General features: G+C 38.4%; 1 protein-coding gene across 4 annotated transcripts in view; it reads left to right on the forward strand.

The window, feature by feature from the left end:
• Window positions 1-17972, forward strand: part of SSFA2 (sperm specific antigen 2) — a 47987-nt gene that overhangs the window by 17500 nt on the left and 12515 nt on the right. For 2 of the 4 annotated variants that reach the window (XM_006864017.1, XM_006864018.1), the window contains exons 10-17: window positions 2175-2247; window positions 7865-7953; window positions 10357-11562; window positions 13861-13938; window positions 14017-14144; window positions 14550-14700; window positions 15824-15889; window positions 16754-17206. In XM_006864017.1, the coding sequence (XP_006864079.1) occupies window positions 2175-2247; window positions 7865-7953; window positions 10357-11562; window positions 13861-13938; window positions 14017-14144; window positions 14550-14700; window positions 15824-15889; window positions 16754-17206 (2244 nt within the window). The remainder of the gene's footprint in view (window positions 1-2174; window positions 2248-7864; window positions 7954-10356; window positions 11563-13860; window positions 13939-14016; window positions 14145-14549; window positions 14701-15823; window positions 15890-16753; window positions 17207-17972) is intronic. The other 2 variants (XM_006864019.1, XM_006864020.1) reach the window with 1 other exon arrangement.

Below are 17972 nucleotides of genomic sequence, written 5' to 3' on the forward strand. Positions count from 1 at the left end.
AATGTGCTTTTGGTTGTCTAAGATTCATGGAGAGGGTTCATCAAACTGTGGAACAAAGATATCACAAACTAGAACGATTTTTAAATTGCAAAATAATATTTTTAACCTTTAGATTTCTTTTCATATTGGTCCTTCACTAATATTTTTATGGAATATTTCTTATTCTTGAATAGATTGATAGCTCAGTATTAATCAAAATTCTGCCTAAAACCTATTTGCTCCAATACCCATGTCTGATTAATTTACCCACCTTAAAAATAAAACAACAACAAAACCAATCCATTACCATTAAATCGATTTCAATTCATACAGCCCCTGTAGAACAGAGTAGAACTTGTCCCATATGGTTTCCTGGGCTGTAATTCTTACAGAAGCAGACTGCCACATCATCAGGAGCAGCTGATGAGTTTGAATTGCCTTCCTTTCTGTTTTCCACTGAGTCCGCCTTTTGCCCACATTACTAGGCTTTTATTTACTATTTTAAGTATTAACCATTGTATGCTAAAGTGATGGGAATTAGTACATTTCACCCCAAATGTTTAATCTTACTACAGAGTTATGGTAGGATGGTAGGATTAGCACTGGACTGCTAACTACAATGTTGGCAATTCAAACCTACCAGCCATTCCTGGGAAACCCTATACAGGGTCGCTGTGAGTAGGAACCGACTTCACAGCACTTTTAACAACAACAATAGAGTTAACTATCTTAGACCAAATGAGTATTTGGAGGATGGAGGTAGAGAATAAAGAATCTTAAAATTCTTAAATTATGTAGTTATGTTGTTGTTAAATACTGTCTCCTCAGTTCTAACTCATACAGTGACCCTGTATAGGATTTCTGAGGAGCAGATGGTGGATTTGAACTGCTGACCTTATAGTTCAAAGTTTAGTGCTGATTCTACAGAACCTCACCAGGAGTTCATGTAGTGTGTTGTTGTTGGTGGCTGTGTGTAGTGGAGTTGGTTCTGACCCTTAGCAACCCTGTACAGAGTTTCCGAGGTAGTAAATCTTTATGGGAGCAGAACGCCTCATCTTTCTTCCATGAAACAACTGGTAGTTTCGAACTGCTGACCTTGCGCTTCGCAGCCTGATTTATAACCACTACGCTACCAGAGCTCATGTAGTGGAGGGGGAAAAAAAATGACATAGCACAAATGGCCAGCTTTTGTGGGTTTGATATTCTTTAGAATAGTTTTTAGAGAGCATATGGTTAAGATCTTTTGACATTTTAGTTCTGAGACAAAACCTGCTTTTCTACTTAACAGTTCCTGATTTCTTCCAGAACCAAGCACTCCTACGTATGAGTGGCTAGTGAAACTTGAAAATTTGTAAAGTTTTAGAAAATTTTGCAATGGGAGTATAAGATTCTGTTATCAAAGAGGCAAGACTTCTAATTTTCCTAGCTTTGTGTGTATGTGTGTAGCTCCTAGACTTAACCCTTAAATGTAAAGTTTTAAGTTAAAAAAAGGAACTTTTGCTTCTTGTGCATCTAGTTTTCATTTAATAATGTTTTTTCTCTCACTGAATTATTTTGTACATTCAGTCTTTGCTAGTTATATACCTTTAGTGCTATTGTTAATTAGAAAGTAAACCAAAAATGTGGAGCATTCTAGCAATTTTGAGATACGAAGGGGCTTCAAAACATTCATGGAAAAAATTCCATTATCTTTTCATTCCATTTTTCCACAAACTTTTTGAAGCCCCCTTGTATGATATTTGCATTTACAATTGTTAATTTCTTATTGACTATCTCATTATCTGACATTTTGTGTTTACAACAGTAGAAAACTTTTCTCAGACTATTTAATGATGTATTTGTAAGTAACGAATGCTGAGGTGTGAGGAAATATAACACTGGTTGTGATGGTTAGTTATATGTCACATTGGCCGGACCATGCTTTGATAGTTAGATAGTAATGTAATTTGGCAGTTGTGTAATAATGTTGTCATTCGTCCTTTTGTGATCTGAATTGGTTATGCTCCATTTTCACATGTCGGTTTCATATGACAATCTGGTCTTTGGAACATAACTATGTTGATAAGCGAGGAGAGGGTGCATGTAAATTTAAAACATTTTGGTGCTCTGTTGTAGTCAGGTTAATTTGTTAATAAATTGCTATCTAGGTTTACTCTTTAGATTCTTTTAGTTTTAACTACCTAACTCTTCCGTAGGTTCAAAGTACAGAGGGAGAGGCTCCTCATGTTCCAGCCACTTACCAGTTAGGTCTGACCAAATCAAAACGAGGTAAGTAGAACACTATCTACTACTTCCTGAGAGTAAATAATGAAGACTTGCCCTTTTATGTGGAAAAGGTTATGTTTTGTTGTTTTTTTTTTAAAAAAAAACTTGTATCAGTATTTGAAGTACTTTTAAGTATAAGAACAAGAACACACACATGCATGCTTCGTTAGTGTTTTGTCATAGAATTTTTTTTTTTTTTTTTGTATTTTCTTGACTTTTGTGCTCACAAACTACTAGTAGTTTGTTTTTCCTATAGTGGTATCTTCAAAAATTCTGTGTGTTCTTGGGGCTCTAGAAAGTTCATAGAAAAAGTATGTTACCTTTTTATTCTATTTTTACACAAACTTTTTTCTGCACTGCATAAGGGTTACATGGGAAGAGAGAGAAAGAGTAACAGATTCACATATTTCAGCATCGCCTAAGGGCTCGATGGGAAGAGAGAGAGTAGGGTTGGGGAACACCTGGCCCACGGGCTGCCGTTGAATCTGTTCCGACCCATAGCGGACCTGTATAGGGTTTCTGAGGAGCAACTGGTGATCTTGAACTGCTGAACTTGTGGTTCAAACCAACTTTGCAGTCTGGTGCGTTAACCCACAGCGCCACACCAGGACTGTATAAGGCTCGTGAAATCATTTGATCTGGCCCTGCCAAGGCAACTGCAGCTCCAGCCATCATGTTATTGTTGTTGTTGTTAAGTGCCCTCAAGTTGGTTCTGACTCATAATGACCCTCTATAGGGTTTCTGAGGAATGGCTGCTGTATTTGAACCCCTGACCTTGTGATTCAAACCAACCTTTCAGTTGAGTGCTTATCTTATAGCACCACATTGTTGTTAAGTGACTTTGAATTGGTTCCAGTTAATACTGATCTATGTAGGGTTTCCAAGGAGCAGCTAGTGGGTTTCATCCATCCACCTTGCAGTTCAAACTGATCTTGCAGTCAAGTGTTTATCTTACAGCCCCATACCAGGTCTTCATTGTTGTTGTTGTTAAGTGCCTTCGAGTCGGTTCCGACCCATAGCGACCCTGTACAGGGTTTCCGAGGGTCTTCATTAGGGGTGAGTTAATGAAATGGTTAATGGTTGAACAAACAGAGTAGGCTGATTTTTAATTTGATAATTTTGTATGGCATGAATGATGTTATAAATTTTGGCAGAAAAAAAGTTCCCCACCAGTGATATGAAGCAACAGATTCAGACTACTTTTACATTGCTATGATTGAAACTACCCCTGTATTATCTATGGGTTTTCATTATTTAAATATGGCTCCTAGGTATAAGACATAAATAAAACTCTGGCAAAAGCACCAATTTCTCACAGCAGTTAAACCTAGTTAAAATATATTCCAACTATTGAGATCAAAGGTGAGTAACTGCAGATACCGTTCTCTTGAATTATAAATTATTGACCAAAGTGCCTTTGAATCCATTCCTTTCACTTTTAATTTGAAACAAGAAAAGAATTATACACAAAACTTTAGAAATTTTTAGAAAAGTTGAAAGAGGAAGGAGTTAAAATGATCACTGGTTATTTTTAAAACTACACATGCCAAACCACTGCAATATTTTTGTTTTGTTTTAAAACAAAGGTTCATATGTGTGTTACTGGAATGGGAAATTCCATGTTTGTTTTCTACTGGTTTCTGAAGTAAAAGATGCTTTGCATACAGTTTTTTGTTTATTACAGTTTGATGCTAAAAAAACAAGAGCAGCACTTATTTTTCAGCATCATACTGTAATAAACAAAGTTTATTAATTCAGGCCAGACACAAAGCAAACTTTCCTATTTAATTTTCTTCCCTCTTTAAGTCCGTAAAACCACATGTATGTATATGTTTCTGGACTTTCCTCAAAGTTTTGCAAATAAAATTTCTACAGTGTCATAAGTTATACAGAACAGTTCACAACCAGCAAGGAGTTGATGCTTTTAGTAGATAAAGAAAAAAGCAGCTTGCAATGTGTTAAAAAGGAGCCTTGGTAGCATAGTGAAGTATGCGTTAGGGGTCCTGGTGTGGTGCTGTGGGCTAATGCATCAGACTACAAAGTCATTTGAACTGCAAGGTCAGTGGTTCAAGCTCACCAGCTGCTTCTTGGAAACCCTATACAGCATCGCTATGGGTTGGAATCGACTTGACGGCACTTAACAACCACCACCACAATGTGTTAAAAGGTAGATAAACAACAGTAAAATATAGTGTCTTTTTAAAACAAAGCTCAATGAGTTTGGAAACAGGGAGTGCATTTTATATTTATATAGATTTCTACCTCTTTTCAATACTAGATCCCTTATTTCTGATGGTATAAGCAAAAATGTTGCCAGTTTTAGATTGTTATAAACAAACAGTAAAATGGTTTTGTGTGTACATGTATGAGAGTGAAGAAGAGAATACAGTATAGTGTTTTAGTAATTAAGGAAGGTAACCTATCATTTTGATAATGTGGTATATAAGTATCTTAGATTAATAATCATTGTAGACTTAGAATCACTCATTATTCATCTTCACAAGCTTAGTCAAAATGCATATAGTACATACATAAATGTACTTTGTACGTTAATAGTGGATTTTTGAAGTTCAATGACTTTAATCTCAAATCTAGTCCCCATTCATAACCACAACACTACCAGAGCTCCTTCATATGCCATTAGACAAGTAAAATTTCAGATTTTGTTCTCACTTTAATGCTTCTTCTAACTTCCTAGTTTCTAATTAGAAATGCTGTCTTGTATCTTTTGTTATGAGAGACATGTAATCCTTTTTAGTTCCGTCTTTTACTATAGAGAATTGAGGTTGTTTTTTTTTTTGGCAAAACTGAAACATCTGACTAAAGAACCTAGATTGTGATTTACAGTTTATAAGATCATTTTACCTAAATTCTGCTTAGTTCCCTCAGTGCCCTGTGGGATAGACAGAAAAAGTATGATCCTATTTTGCAGCAGAGAAATGTGATTGCTGTAGTTTGTGCCCAGGTTTCTTTGCTCTTTCCACTAACCTGCGTGAGCTCAGGTTACCTGTGAAACTGTGGTGTGGTGAACTTGACATTGATTGTACTCTGCTGCAGATAAAGAAAAATCTTAGCAGAGAACATGAGGCAGGCCCTGAGCTTTGCGGCAACTGTCCTTCCCAACCAGACAGACTGTTTCAATTCTGAGTCTTTCAAACCCCTTGCTTAATTCTGTTGATGTTTTGAAGAAATAGTTACTAGTTCACTTAGCAAATATTTTGCTCACAATTCAGTTTAAAAAGATAAAAAATAAAGACTTGCAAAAATATAATTACAAGGTTAAGATGCTCATCATTTTTTTCAATTAATCAATTGTCTAATTAATATCTGGACTGTGAACCACAAGGTTGGCAGTTCAAACCCACTAGCTGGTCCTCGGAAACTCTATACAGGGTCGCTATCAAAGGAGCTCTGGTAGCGTAGTGGTTACGAATCGGGCTGCGAACCTTAAGGTCAGCAGTTCTAAACTACCAGCCGCTCCGCGGGAGAAAGATGAGGCTTTCTACTCCCGTAAAGATTTACACCCTCGGAAACCCTGTACAGGGTCGCTATGGGTCGGAACCGACTCGACGGCACTTAACAACAACAACAACATCAAGTTAGAACCAACTTGATGGAACTTAACAACAACAATTAATATTTATGGTAACAGCTTATTGCAATTCAGTTTTACAACAATTTCATTTTACATAGGATTTATTGAGGATATGGATTAATTCTTTATATTTCACTATACTTTTTTGTTAATTCATAATAATATATTAAAAAAAATATTCTGAGTTTTTAATGAGTAAAACAAAAGTTTCTCCCTTTCATATTGTTTCAGGTTGAACCTGAAGCTACAGTAGAAATTTTTTTTCAAAGTCAGACAAACTTTTATTTATTTTGAATTTTATTTAAACATATTATCAGTTCCTGTTTCTCTCTATTCTCTATAATTTGAAATGAATGAAGATTTGGTCAACGCATTTTATTTACCTGTTGTTTTTGAAGTTCTGAGGAACTTTACTGTTCTATGAAGCATGTCTCTTAATGTAGCCGTAATAATTGTGACAGTCTTTCCCATAGGGGTAGAGCAAATGGGACTATGATCATGCTTGCTGTGCTTAAGTGACCTTCTTATTTAGTGTTTAAAATTTTTTTAAGGTTATAATAAGTAAGAGTTAGAGTTTCAAGGCATGGAAAATAGACTTTATTTTATCCTACAGAGCCACTGCACTCCCTTGTTAATTGTCTGGAATTAATAAGGGAGTGCAGTGGCTCTGTAGGATAAGCACTGACCTGTGAACCACAAGTCAGTGGTTTGAGCCCACCAGCTGTTCCACAGGAAAAACATGAGCCTCTCTGCTCCAACAAAGGTTTACAGCCTCGGAAACCCTATACATGGTCTCTATGAATTGGTACTGACTTGGCACAACAACACAATTAACAATGTTATTCCATAGTTGAATTTTATAACTGCTTAACATAACTGTTTTGAAAGAATTATATCATAACTTACAAATATAAAGGGGCTTTAAACATTTTATGGGAAAATGGTATTAAGAGATAATGGAATTTTTTCACAGACTTTTTGAAACCCTCTTATATGTTTGCATTATTTAAAATGTTTTTGTTGTTAAGTGCCTTCAAGTCAAGTCGTAGCAACCCTATATAGGGTTTCCAAGAAGCAACTGGTGGGTTTGAACAGCCAGCTTTGCAGTTCAAACTGACCTTGCTGTCCAGCACAATAACCTATAGCACTATAACAGGACTCCTGATAGTACTGGTTGTTGTTGTTAAGTGTCATTGAGTGAGTTTTGACTCAGCAATTCTGTATAGGGTTTTCAAGGAGTGCCTGGTAAGTTTGAACTGCCAACCTTGCTGTTCAAACCAGCCTTGTAGTCCAGTGCATTAACCCATAGCATCACACCACAAAGTGTAGACATCTTTAGATAATGGATTTTTTTTTTTTACTTTGGGATTTTTATTTTTATTTTTATTAGGGGTTCCTGGTGTGGTGCTGTCGGAGTAGCACTGGACTGTGAACCACAAGGTTGGCAGCTCAAAACTACCAGCAGCTCCTCAGTTCCTATTCAGAATTGTTTTTTAGTCAGAACTGACTAGACAGCTTAACAACAATTTTTAATAGATCCATTTTTAATTTTAGCTGATTGTTTTCTAAATACAAGACACATTAATTAGATTTGCCAAAATGCATTGTAATTAAAGCTCAATTAGCAAATGAAAACTGATAATTTCTAATAGAAAATCTGATTCAGTTTTTGTTTCAATTTGAATGACCCCTTATGCTTTAATGCCATAATTTTGTGTCAGTGGGAGTCCTGGTGTGGCGCCATGGGTTAATGAGCCAGACTGCAAAGCCATTTGAACTGCAAGGTCAGCGGTTCAAGCTCACCAGCTGCTCCTCGGAAACACCATACAGGGTCACTATGGGTTGGAATCGACTTGACAGCACTTAACAATGACAACAACCACAATGCATACTTTTCTAAGAAGAAATCATGTTGTTTATGCTAAATCTATTGGAAATCATATGTCTGTAATAATAGTGCTCTTTTTAAAGTCTTATTTAGCAGTTTTGTAGAACTCCTGTTTTCTTCTTTGTTTTTTTTGGTAGATCATCTATTACGTACTGCAAGTCAGCATTCCGATAGCAGTGGTTTTGCTGAAGATTCAACAGATTGCCTCTCTCTTAACCATCTTCAGGTAAATGTTTCATTTGCAATAAGTTGGTTGATAAAATTTTCTATTTTTCAACAGATAAATATTTCAATGAGCATCTCAATGATTACAGTCCTCTCCATTAAAGAACAGTTATCCCACTTCTTCCCTGTGGCTCCTATTTTTAGTCCACCCTTCTTCCCATCTTCTCAACTTTGTCCTTAGGTACATGTTGCCCTTTTCATCTTGAATGGCTGACCATTCAGGGTGAGAATACTGCACTAGTGATGTTGTCCTCTTATATACCCTCTGCTGCTTAGCTGAAAGTTGAGCCATGAGGATGAACTCCATTTCAGACTTGAAGGGTGGCTGAGGGCCATAGTCTCAGGTTCTTCCACAGTCTCTTTCAGATAAGTAAATTGAGTATTTTTTTGAATTTTGTTCTACATTTTCTCCCACTCTATCTGGGATTCTCTAATGAAAATACCTTTCAGAGCAGTTGGAAGTTATAGCTAGGTACCATCTAGTTCTCGTCTCAAGAGTCATGGTGACTGATGTTCACATGTTCCATCAACTTGGACTAGTGAGTTCCCAGCACCTTCAATTTTCATTACTCTTCTTTCTTCTGCACATAAAGAGAATGATAGTAGTACTTTAGATGACTGCTCATGAGCTTTTAAGATTCCAGTCACCACTCACGAAAGTAAGATGAAGAACAGTGACTTTGTGGATGATGTTATACCAATTGAATATGGTATCCCCAGAGACTATGATTATGAGCCTGTAGTCCCAGCTATTCATTGCCTTAAGATGTTTCGTAATATTTAAGTCATTTTGCCCCCTGTGTGCTTACAGATTCATAGGTGTGTTTGCAGCAATGGTCATTCCCCTTGTATAGATATCCTTTGTCAAACTCGTCTCTATTTGCGGGTGTACTCCTATTCTCCCTCCCATAACCATTCTGCATGTGTATCTGTCCTTGTGTCATATGTTTTAAGACTGATCTGTCTGATCTTTGTTTTTTCAAGTGACAGAATAAAACTACTGGGATACAGTTAATCTAAAAATTGTTCTACAAATTTTATGTTTAACTAATTCTTCATCTCTGATGAAATATTTTCAGAGAGATGAAAAAGTTTCCTCCACATTCCCATTTTTTTTTATCATCAGAGTAAACAGATTATTTTGATTAATAACCTGTTAAGTCTGAGGTTTTTTTTTTTCCTTTTTTTAAAAATCATCTTTGTGTTTTAGTATTTAACTCAGCTAAAAACTGAACTATATGTGTATCCATTGTTTGATGAATATTACACTGACTTTTGTGCTAGCTTGTGTTCAATAATCCAGAAAACAGGTATATAGTATATATGAGGAATACATAGCACATACAAGAAAAGTGTTTAAAAATATTTATAAGCTAAGTTATCAAGGGCATTGAAGTGAGAGCGTAAGAGAACCTAGAGAAAGAGCCATTCAGAACACGTTTCTGAACGAGTAGGGAAGAGAAGTGACTAGGGAGACTCAGAAAGGCAGGTGGGCACACAAGTTGGGAGCTAAAGGAGTGGAAAGCCATGACCACTAGAGTGAAAAGATAGGAACTTGGCTTTTAGGAGATTGACGCTGGAGAAACAGTTCCAATGGAGTATTTGTAGTTTAAAATCATAATTCAATGGGTTGGAGAGTAAATTGAAAGGGAAAAAGGGAAGATATGAATTTAATTTTAATTTTTTTATTTTTAAAGAAGCATGATAGCTTCAAGGATGTATCTTTTTGCTTCATTAATGACTTAGGGAAGTTGTCCAGCTAAGAGAAGAGGCTACAAGAGCAGGAATTAGGTGATCCAGAAAAGACTGTGAGTGAACTGCAGAGAAACGTCAAAGTCTTGACGAGGACATGATTTAGGAACACAGGTTGGAGGAAGTGGCTTTAAAAAGAAGGGCTTCACAGTAGGGAAAATTACCAGTTTCCTTTGAGAAAAGAGAAAAGAAGCAAATGATGGAAAGAGATAATGGGAAATTTTATAGATGTGTTGGGGGGGCATTAAGAAATCTTATCTGCTTGCTTCCATTTTATCTGTGTCAGTGTTATTTGTTCATAGAAAAGCAAATGTGATTGGAAAGAGAATTTAAGGAAAATAGTGAAGGTTTGGAATAATCTGTATGGAAAAGTGAACTAAGAACCACCATTGAACAGGTTTTGATCATTAGTCTGTTAGGTCTGTTTTATTTCCTTCTTCCAGCCATCACTATGTCTCAGTATTTAACTTATTTCATAGCTAACATTATGTGCCAATCTAGGGTGTGTGGAAGCAGTTGTAAGCATTATCAAAGCATGAACAAGATGGAGACCCTAAAAATGTGTGCAGAGAAGCATCACATCAGTTTGTGATTTTCTTAGTGATGCTTCTTAGTTTTCTTCATCACCCCTCTACCTGTCTTCTTTTCACAGGTTCAGGAGTCCTTGCAAGCTATGGGGAGTAGTGCTGACAGTTGTGATAGCGAAACAACAGTCACATCATTTGGTGAAGAGCTTGTCACACCAAAAGCACAAGAACAGCCTTATTTTAATGAATCTGAGGAGGAGTCCCTTATCCCTCCTCAGAAGGGAAGGGAGAAGACACCAACCAGTGCTGGCAAAAGAAAGTCAGCTAGTCAGAATTTCCCCAAATGTGAGACTGCTGAGGCTGTTGGAAATGAACAATCTACCTGTCGTCAAGAGAATTACATGACTGAAATCAGTGGAACTCAAGAGGATACTTCTCCAGCTCACAGAGTCCAGCTGCCCAGGGAAGAAAGTGCTGAAAGTGATGTGGATAAAAACAGTGAATGTGAATTTGCCCAATATACCACACACCATATTCTTAAATCATTGGCTTCTATTGAAGCTAAATGTAACAATAAAGGCTCTGAAGATACAGTTGTGCCTACTCCCTCCTCTGTGGACAGAGTTAACACAGCTTTGCAAAGAGCTCAAATGAAGGTTTGTAGTCAACGAGTAGGACGTAGCTTGATAAAATCGAAAGATCTGTTAAAACAGAGGCTCTTAATTGCAAAAGCTGGCTATCCTCTGAGAAGGTCTCAATCTTTACCAACCACATTATTGAGCCCAGTAAGGGTTGTGTCTGCTGTCAATGTCCGCTTGTCTCCAGGAAAAGAGACCAGATGCAGTCCACCTTCCTTCACCTACAAGTACACACCTGAAGAAGAGCAGGAATTGGAGACAGAAGTGACTGAGCGTGATGGTCAGTCTCTAGTTAAATCCACAATTTTCATTTCTCCAACTTCTGTGAAGAAAGAAGAAGGCTCCCAGAGTGAAGTGAACCAGCTGGAAGAAGGCCATCATCGAAGGACTCCCACCTGCTCGTACTATGCTCCGGCGCCTATATCCCAGTCCACTTGCTCCCTTCACTCTGTTCACTCTGATTGGCAGGAGAGACCCCTGTGTGAGCACATGCGAACTCTGAGCACTCACAGTGTCCCCAACATATCCGGAGCTACCTGTAGTGCCTTCTCTCCTCCTTTTGGGTGTCCTTACTCACATAGACATGCTGCCTATCCTTACCGGGCATGCTCGGTGAATCCTCCTTCTGCCATCGAAATGCAGCTGCGAAGAGTGCTGCATGATATTAGAAACTCACTGCAGAATCTTTCACAGGTATGAGAAAGTGCACACTGACTGTCTAGTTTTATTGGGCTGACCACTTCCCGATTCTCTAAGAAGCTAAGACCCGTCAGGCCTGAACTGTCTCAGCTTCATATGCTTTAACTTGTCTATCCATGCCCTCTTCCTATATGCTTCCCTCCTCTTTCAAAGGAAAAGCTGTAACTAATGCTGATTTCACTGTTGTTCATCATTACCTTACCCTCTGAGAGGAGAGCTTTTAAAAATCATCCCCTTTCCAACCTCTCCTCCATTATCTTCCTGTTAGTCTAGAAACTTTGTCAAGTTGCGCCTATTATTCAAAAATCTTTCCTCTCATAGTACCTTTCTTTTTCCCTCTGCTGTTTGACAGTGTTGACCAAGTCTCTCTCTTCTAAGTGTCCTTCTCCTTGGCTTCTGGGACAGCCCTCTCTCCTGGTTCTGCTGGTACTTCTCTGACTAAGCTTTCCCCTTCACCTACTGACTCCTGAAGCTGACCCCCTGGTATGGAAATTAGTCCCATTCCCATTGACTGGAACTTTGCCAGAAGAAAAGAAGGTAAAGTGTGAATGCCAACAAAAATGGCCTGTATGTGTGGTCACTTTTAAAATTACCACTCAGATTAGTGAGTAGACTGGGAAAAATTTTTTCAAAAACTTTGAAATTTAATAAGTTGTCTTCACAATTTCAAAATTTTTTTTCTAGAAATCTAGAAATATTCTAACTTACATTTAGACAGTTGAGAAAATAAAATATCAACACAGTGGAATGGTTATAATATTTAGCTCGGAGCCAGGAGGCTTTAAATGCACAGGCAGATGTCTTATGATGACAGCAAGGATGATGAAATGACAGATGGGAAGCCACTTTGGCTTCATATTAAAGCTGTAACTTTTCAACTGTAATGATGTGAAGCAGGGAATTTCTAGGGCTCTGTGCATCTGCACCATCAGGGTACACCTTCCTTTCTAGGCCAGCTTGTTGTCTTTTGTTGGATGTCTCATTAATACTGCAACTGAGAACTCCACCACCCTGAGCCAGTGTTGCTGTTAAGTGCCCTCAAGTCAGTTCCGACTCACAGCAGGGCCCCTGTATAGGGTTTCTGAGTAGCCGTTGGCGAGCGTGAATCCCCGACCTTGCAGTTAGCAGCCTGGACTGACAGCTGCTAACTCATGACCTGGCCTTTACCCTCTCTCCAGTCTCATTCGTTAAGTGTGCTCCCATCATGTTGAACTCCATGGTGGTGGTTATGTGCCATGGAGTTGGTCCCAACTCATAGCAACCTTGTACAGGGTTTCTGAGGCTGTAAATCTTTACAGGAGCAGAAAGCCTCATGTTTCTCCCACGGAACAGCTGGTAGTTTCAGACTGCTGACCTTAAGGTTTGCAGCCCAATTCGTAACCACTACGCTACCAGAGCTCCTTGTTGAACTACATGCTGGTCTCTAAATAGTGTGTTCTCAAGGATCTGTTTTATGTTTGTTTTGTTTTTACACCTGCCTCTTTCTTTGCCTGGAAAGCCCCACTCTTGCCTTTTCTATGCCTGACCAAATCTTATTTACGGTTAAGACTCAGCTCAGGTATCACCACTGTTGGGAATGTTTCTCTGACTCACCTGGTGTAGAATTCTGATTGTTTTTTTTTTTCATCTTGGCATTCCTCCTCCCATTGTTGCAGGAATTTGTTTACTTCTCTTTCCCCTTAGACTATGAGAACCCTTCTTAGAGAACAACTTTTTCAGTTTTCACTGCCTGAAGTTATTGTTAAGTGCCTTTGAGTAGGTTCTGACTCTTAGCAACCCTGTAGAGGGTTTCCAAGAAGTGGCTGGTGGATCTGAACTGCCAACCTTGCGGTTCAAACTGACATTGCAGCTGAGCGCTTATTCTACCTCGCCACACCAGGACTTGAGGAGACACTCAGATATCTCAGAATGAATGTGAGGATGGCTTGCTGCTTGCCACAGATAGTCATTACTGCAATCTCAGAATGGCATTTATTGTTAGTCTATATTTTTAAGTTTTTGTTTGTATTTTGTTTCTCTACTTCCTTAATGCAAGAAGAAGTCCTGTAAGACGTAGATATGAACTATACCTCTTTCTTTGCCCCTTCCTCCTTCCAAATTTACTTCACACCTGGAACTCCTAGAGTAGTAAGTAGCATAGTGGGAACTGATTTTTTTGGTTCCTGCTTATAATTTTTTTTTTCTCCCCAACATAGGAAAATGTATAGACCCAAAGTATTGCCTTTTAACATTAGAGAATTTGAAGGTAGTCACTTTAGCATTGATTTTAATGCTTTTTTCCCTTTTTTGAAGTACCCGATGATAAGAGGACCTGATCTTGCTGCTGCCCCATACAGTACTCAGAAGTCATCTGTTCTACCTCTTTATGAAGTAAGTTCTTACGTCTTTGTCCTACACCACAAAACAGTTTGCATGAGAGCAGTCTAACTTTATTTTATTTTCTTTTAGAATACTTTTCAGGAGCTCCAAGTAATGAGGCGGAGCCTGAATTTGTTTAGAACACAAATGATGGATTTAGAATTGGCAATGCTGCGTCAGCAAACCATGGTTTATCATCATATGACTGAAGAGGAAAGGTAAAGGTTCATTTTGTCTTAATGTAACTCATCTGTTTTTCACTCTAAGTTGCGTTGTCAGTCTTATCAGCTAGCTTGTATTTCTTCTGCTGTGTACCCTGTGTCTGTTTTGTGAACCACTGTAAATAAAATTCGGCGTAGTTTTTAACTAAGTGGGCCTTCGCTATATTGAGAAAGATGGTGGTTGTAGTCTGTTTTTTAGTATTGGTGATCTTTGTGAGAGAGAATAGAGGAAGAAAGAATGCTTGTCCTGGTGGCTAGGACTGCTGCAATAGCCCTTGTGCTAATTTATTGTACTTGGAAGATTAGTACCCTCAATTTGCCTTTACTGGTTGACAAGAGAGTTATGGATAGGAATTCCTAAACTGCTTCATGTAAGGTTTGTGCCTGTTGCCTTACTGGTAGATACGAAGTTGATCAGCTGCAGAGTTTGAGAAACTCCGTCCGGATGGAGCTTCAGGACCTGGAGCTGCAGTTGGAAGAGCGCCTGCTGGGCCTGGAAGAGCAGCTTCGCGCCGTACGCGTGGCCTCTCCCTTCCGCTCCTCAGCACTCGTGGTAGGTGTTTGGGGTTGTCAGTGGTTTTCAGTAAGGATTTCTTGTAATGTTCCCTGTAATTTAGAGCAGATACTTTAATTTTAAAACATTGATTTTAATGGCAGGAGAGGAGGCATTCAAAATGTTTAAGGAATTTTCCCACAAATCACTTGAATATGCAAGTTTTCAACTTATTTTTTTATTTCGTATATTCCAAAGTATATTGAAAAACTGTTTATCATCTTTATAATAGAAGAAACGAAAGTGGAACACGAAAGTTAAGAGTTTTTAAAAGAAAATTGATAATGAGTCACTATGTGACTAGTTTACATTTTAACCATTGTATGTGGTGTTGTGGGATAGTGCACTGCACTGTGAAGTCATTTGAACCGCAAGGTCAGTGGTTCAAGCTCATCAGCCACTCCTCGCAAACCCTGTAACAGGGTCGCAACCAACTAGACTGCACTTAACAACAACAATGTAACAGAAAAAACTGAAATATGTATTTCATTTGATTTTTATTAATTTTTTTAATAATTAACCATTCCTTTTTAAATACCCTTTGTTATATTTCCCATTCATTATGTTTTTTTAAGGAATCAAATGGGATCTTTAAGTCCGAAACATGTACAGGACTACAACTAAGGATAAAAAGAAACACTATTTTCTCTTGATTTTGTGTACTCTGATGTTCCTTTCCATGAGACTGGAACCTTTGAAGAAAAGAAGTACAGTATGCTGTTGTGAGGCATTGAAATAGGGAACTTTTTTGTTGTCGTTCCTTGAACATTAAATACGATTTTGCTAGAACTAAAAGGAATAGACACATAATATGCACATAAATAGGGTAAACAGAAGAAAACGCAGTAGTTCTAGAGTAAGAATATTCTGAATCTTTTATGAATATATTTTTTCCACACCATGGTTTTTGAGTTCCATGCTGAGAATTGTACTGATGTTATGAGAGCATGAGAATGCTTACACGTCTCCTCCTGTCTGCCTTTCAGTCACAATAACGCATTTTATAGAATTCCATCACGGTTGTGACCTATGTGACGTAATGGTATTCTACAGAGCAATGTTTAGCCAATTTTATTATAAAACACAATTTGAAAAACTGTATATATTGTTCTTACTTTTTCAGGGGATGTGTGGCAGTAGGAGCGCTGATAACTTGTCATGCCCTTCTCCATTGAATGTAATGGAACCAGTAAGACTCTTACCTTTTAAATCACTGGGGAAGGGAATGATACAGTAAGACATTTCATAAACACAGTTTTCATAGTGTAGATGAAATGGACTTTTTAAACTCAGAATCTTGATAATAAGTTATTGATTAGAAGTGTTTGGCACTTCTGAAATTTTATTGCCACTAGAAACCCAGCTTAATTGTAAATGTGAGTTTTTTATGGCCTAAAGGAGATGTGCCACAAAGTTTTCCATTTATACTCCAAGGTAAACACACTTTCCCAGTCTGACTTCATCCTAGGCATAGTTAAGTATAGTTGGATCTGGAAAACTGCATTTTTAATATAAGTGATTTCTATTATTAAAATAGCAAATTGGATTCATTTGGGGACAAACGCATTAAGCTGCTGGTTTGGTTATCAACAGAAAACCAACTTTGATACAAGTAATTTGTACCCATGTGATAACAAGTACAATTTCAACCAACCATATTAATTAAGAAGCTTTGGTGGCACTGTGGTGAAGCTCTCAGCTGCTAATCAGAAGTCAGTGGTTTGGACCTACCAGCTGCTCTGTGGGGAGGAAAGACCTGTATCTGCTTCCTTAAAGAATACAACATTGGAACCTATGGAAATTCTATAACAGAATCGCTCTAAGTGGGCATTGAATCAACGGCAGTGGGTGTATATATTCTAGTTACACATACTGTGTTTAACTTTTATTTGATGATTTTGCAAGTGACATTGGAATAGTTTCTAAATTAACAAATTAGAATTACATCTTTATGAGCTATGTAATTTTTGGCAGTAGTCTTAGAAGGATCTTAATCTTCTCTTCAGCTACCAATCATTATTTCAAGAGAGAATAATGATTTTTTGATCTGCAGGTCACTGAACTGATGCGGGAACAGTCTTACCTGAAGTCTGAATTGGGCCTGGCGCTTGGAGAAATGGGGTTTGAAATTCCTCCTGGAGAAAGCTCAGAATCCGTTTTCTCCCAAGGAACATCAGAGTCATCTTCTGTGTGTTCCAGTCCCTCTCATACTAAGAGAAGAACTGGTGACTCAGTGGGCAAAGCCCAAACCCAGTTAGTGTCAAGGAAGAAAGTATTCCGTGCCTCAGTAGCTCTCACACCCACAGCTCCTTCTAGAGCAGGTTCTGTGCAGACCCCTCCAGAATTGGAAAGTTCTGAGGACGTTGGAGCAGCTGAAGAAGCATCGGAGGCTGTCAGACCTACATCTGAAGTGGAAGAAGGCCATGGAAGTGTCCCATTAGTGCCAGCCACTGAGGAAATGCATAAAAATGTGGAGCAAGATGAGTTGCAGCAAGTCATACGGGAGGTGAGTAAAATCTACATATTAAATTGGAGATACGTATTAATTATTTAGGAGCTCTGGTAGCATAGTGGTTACGAATCAGGTTGCTAACCTCAAGGTCAGCAGTTCGAAACCACCAGCGGTTCCGCGGGAGAAAGATGAAGCTTTCTGCTTCTGTAAAGATTTACAGCCTTGGAAACCCTGTGCAGGGTCACTATGAGTCGGAACCAACTGTACGGTACTTAACAACAACAGCATTAGTTATTTGGAGTCCTGGTGTGGCACTGTGGATTTATGTGCAGGACTGCAAGGTCACTTTGAGCCACAAGGTCGGCAGTTGAAGCTTCACCAGCTGCTCCTCGGAAGTCCTATACAGGGTCCCTATGAGTCGGAATCGACTCAACAGCATTTAACAACAATTATTTGAACATCTATCATTTATTAGGTATTTCATTTATTAATTTTCAGAAAACTTTTAAATGATTGTTTTCATTGATATAATTGGTGTCTGCATGAATATGTCACTAACCATCCCTCCCATGGCACTCTCTACTTCTCATCTGAGTTCACTAATCCATTGCAATGGCCACACAGAACTCAGACACCAGACTCAGAGTTACGAAGTTTATTAAGGAATTTAACAGGTTACAGTTCGGGCTCAGATATGCTCAGGGCACAGTTGTTCCAGGACAACCTCTCCATAGCCATACTCACAGGCAGGCTTCTCTCTGCCCCGCCATTGCTACAAAGCTCTTTCAGAACTGCTGATAAATGCCCACAGGACACACCA

The sequence above is a fragment of the Chrysochloris asiatica genome, unplaced genomic scaffold, assembly GCF_000296735.1.
Source record: "Chrysochloris asiatica unplaced genomic scaffold, ChrAsi1.0 scaffold00059, whole genome shotgun sequence".
NCBI classification, from domain to species: domain Eukaryota; kingdom Metazoa; phylum Chordata; class Mammalia; order Afrosoricida; family Chrysochloridae; genus Chrysochloris; species Chrysochloris asiatica.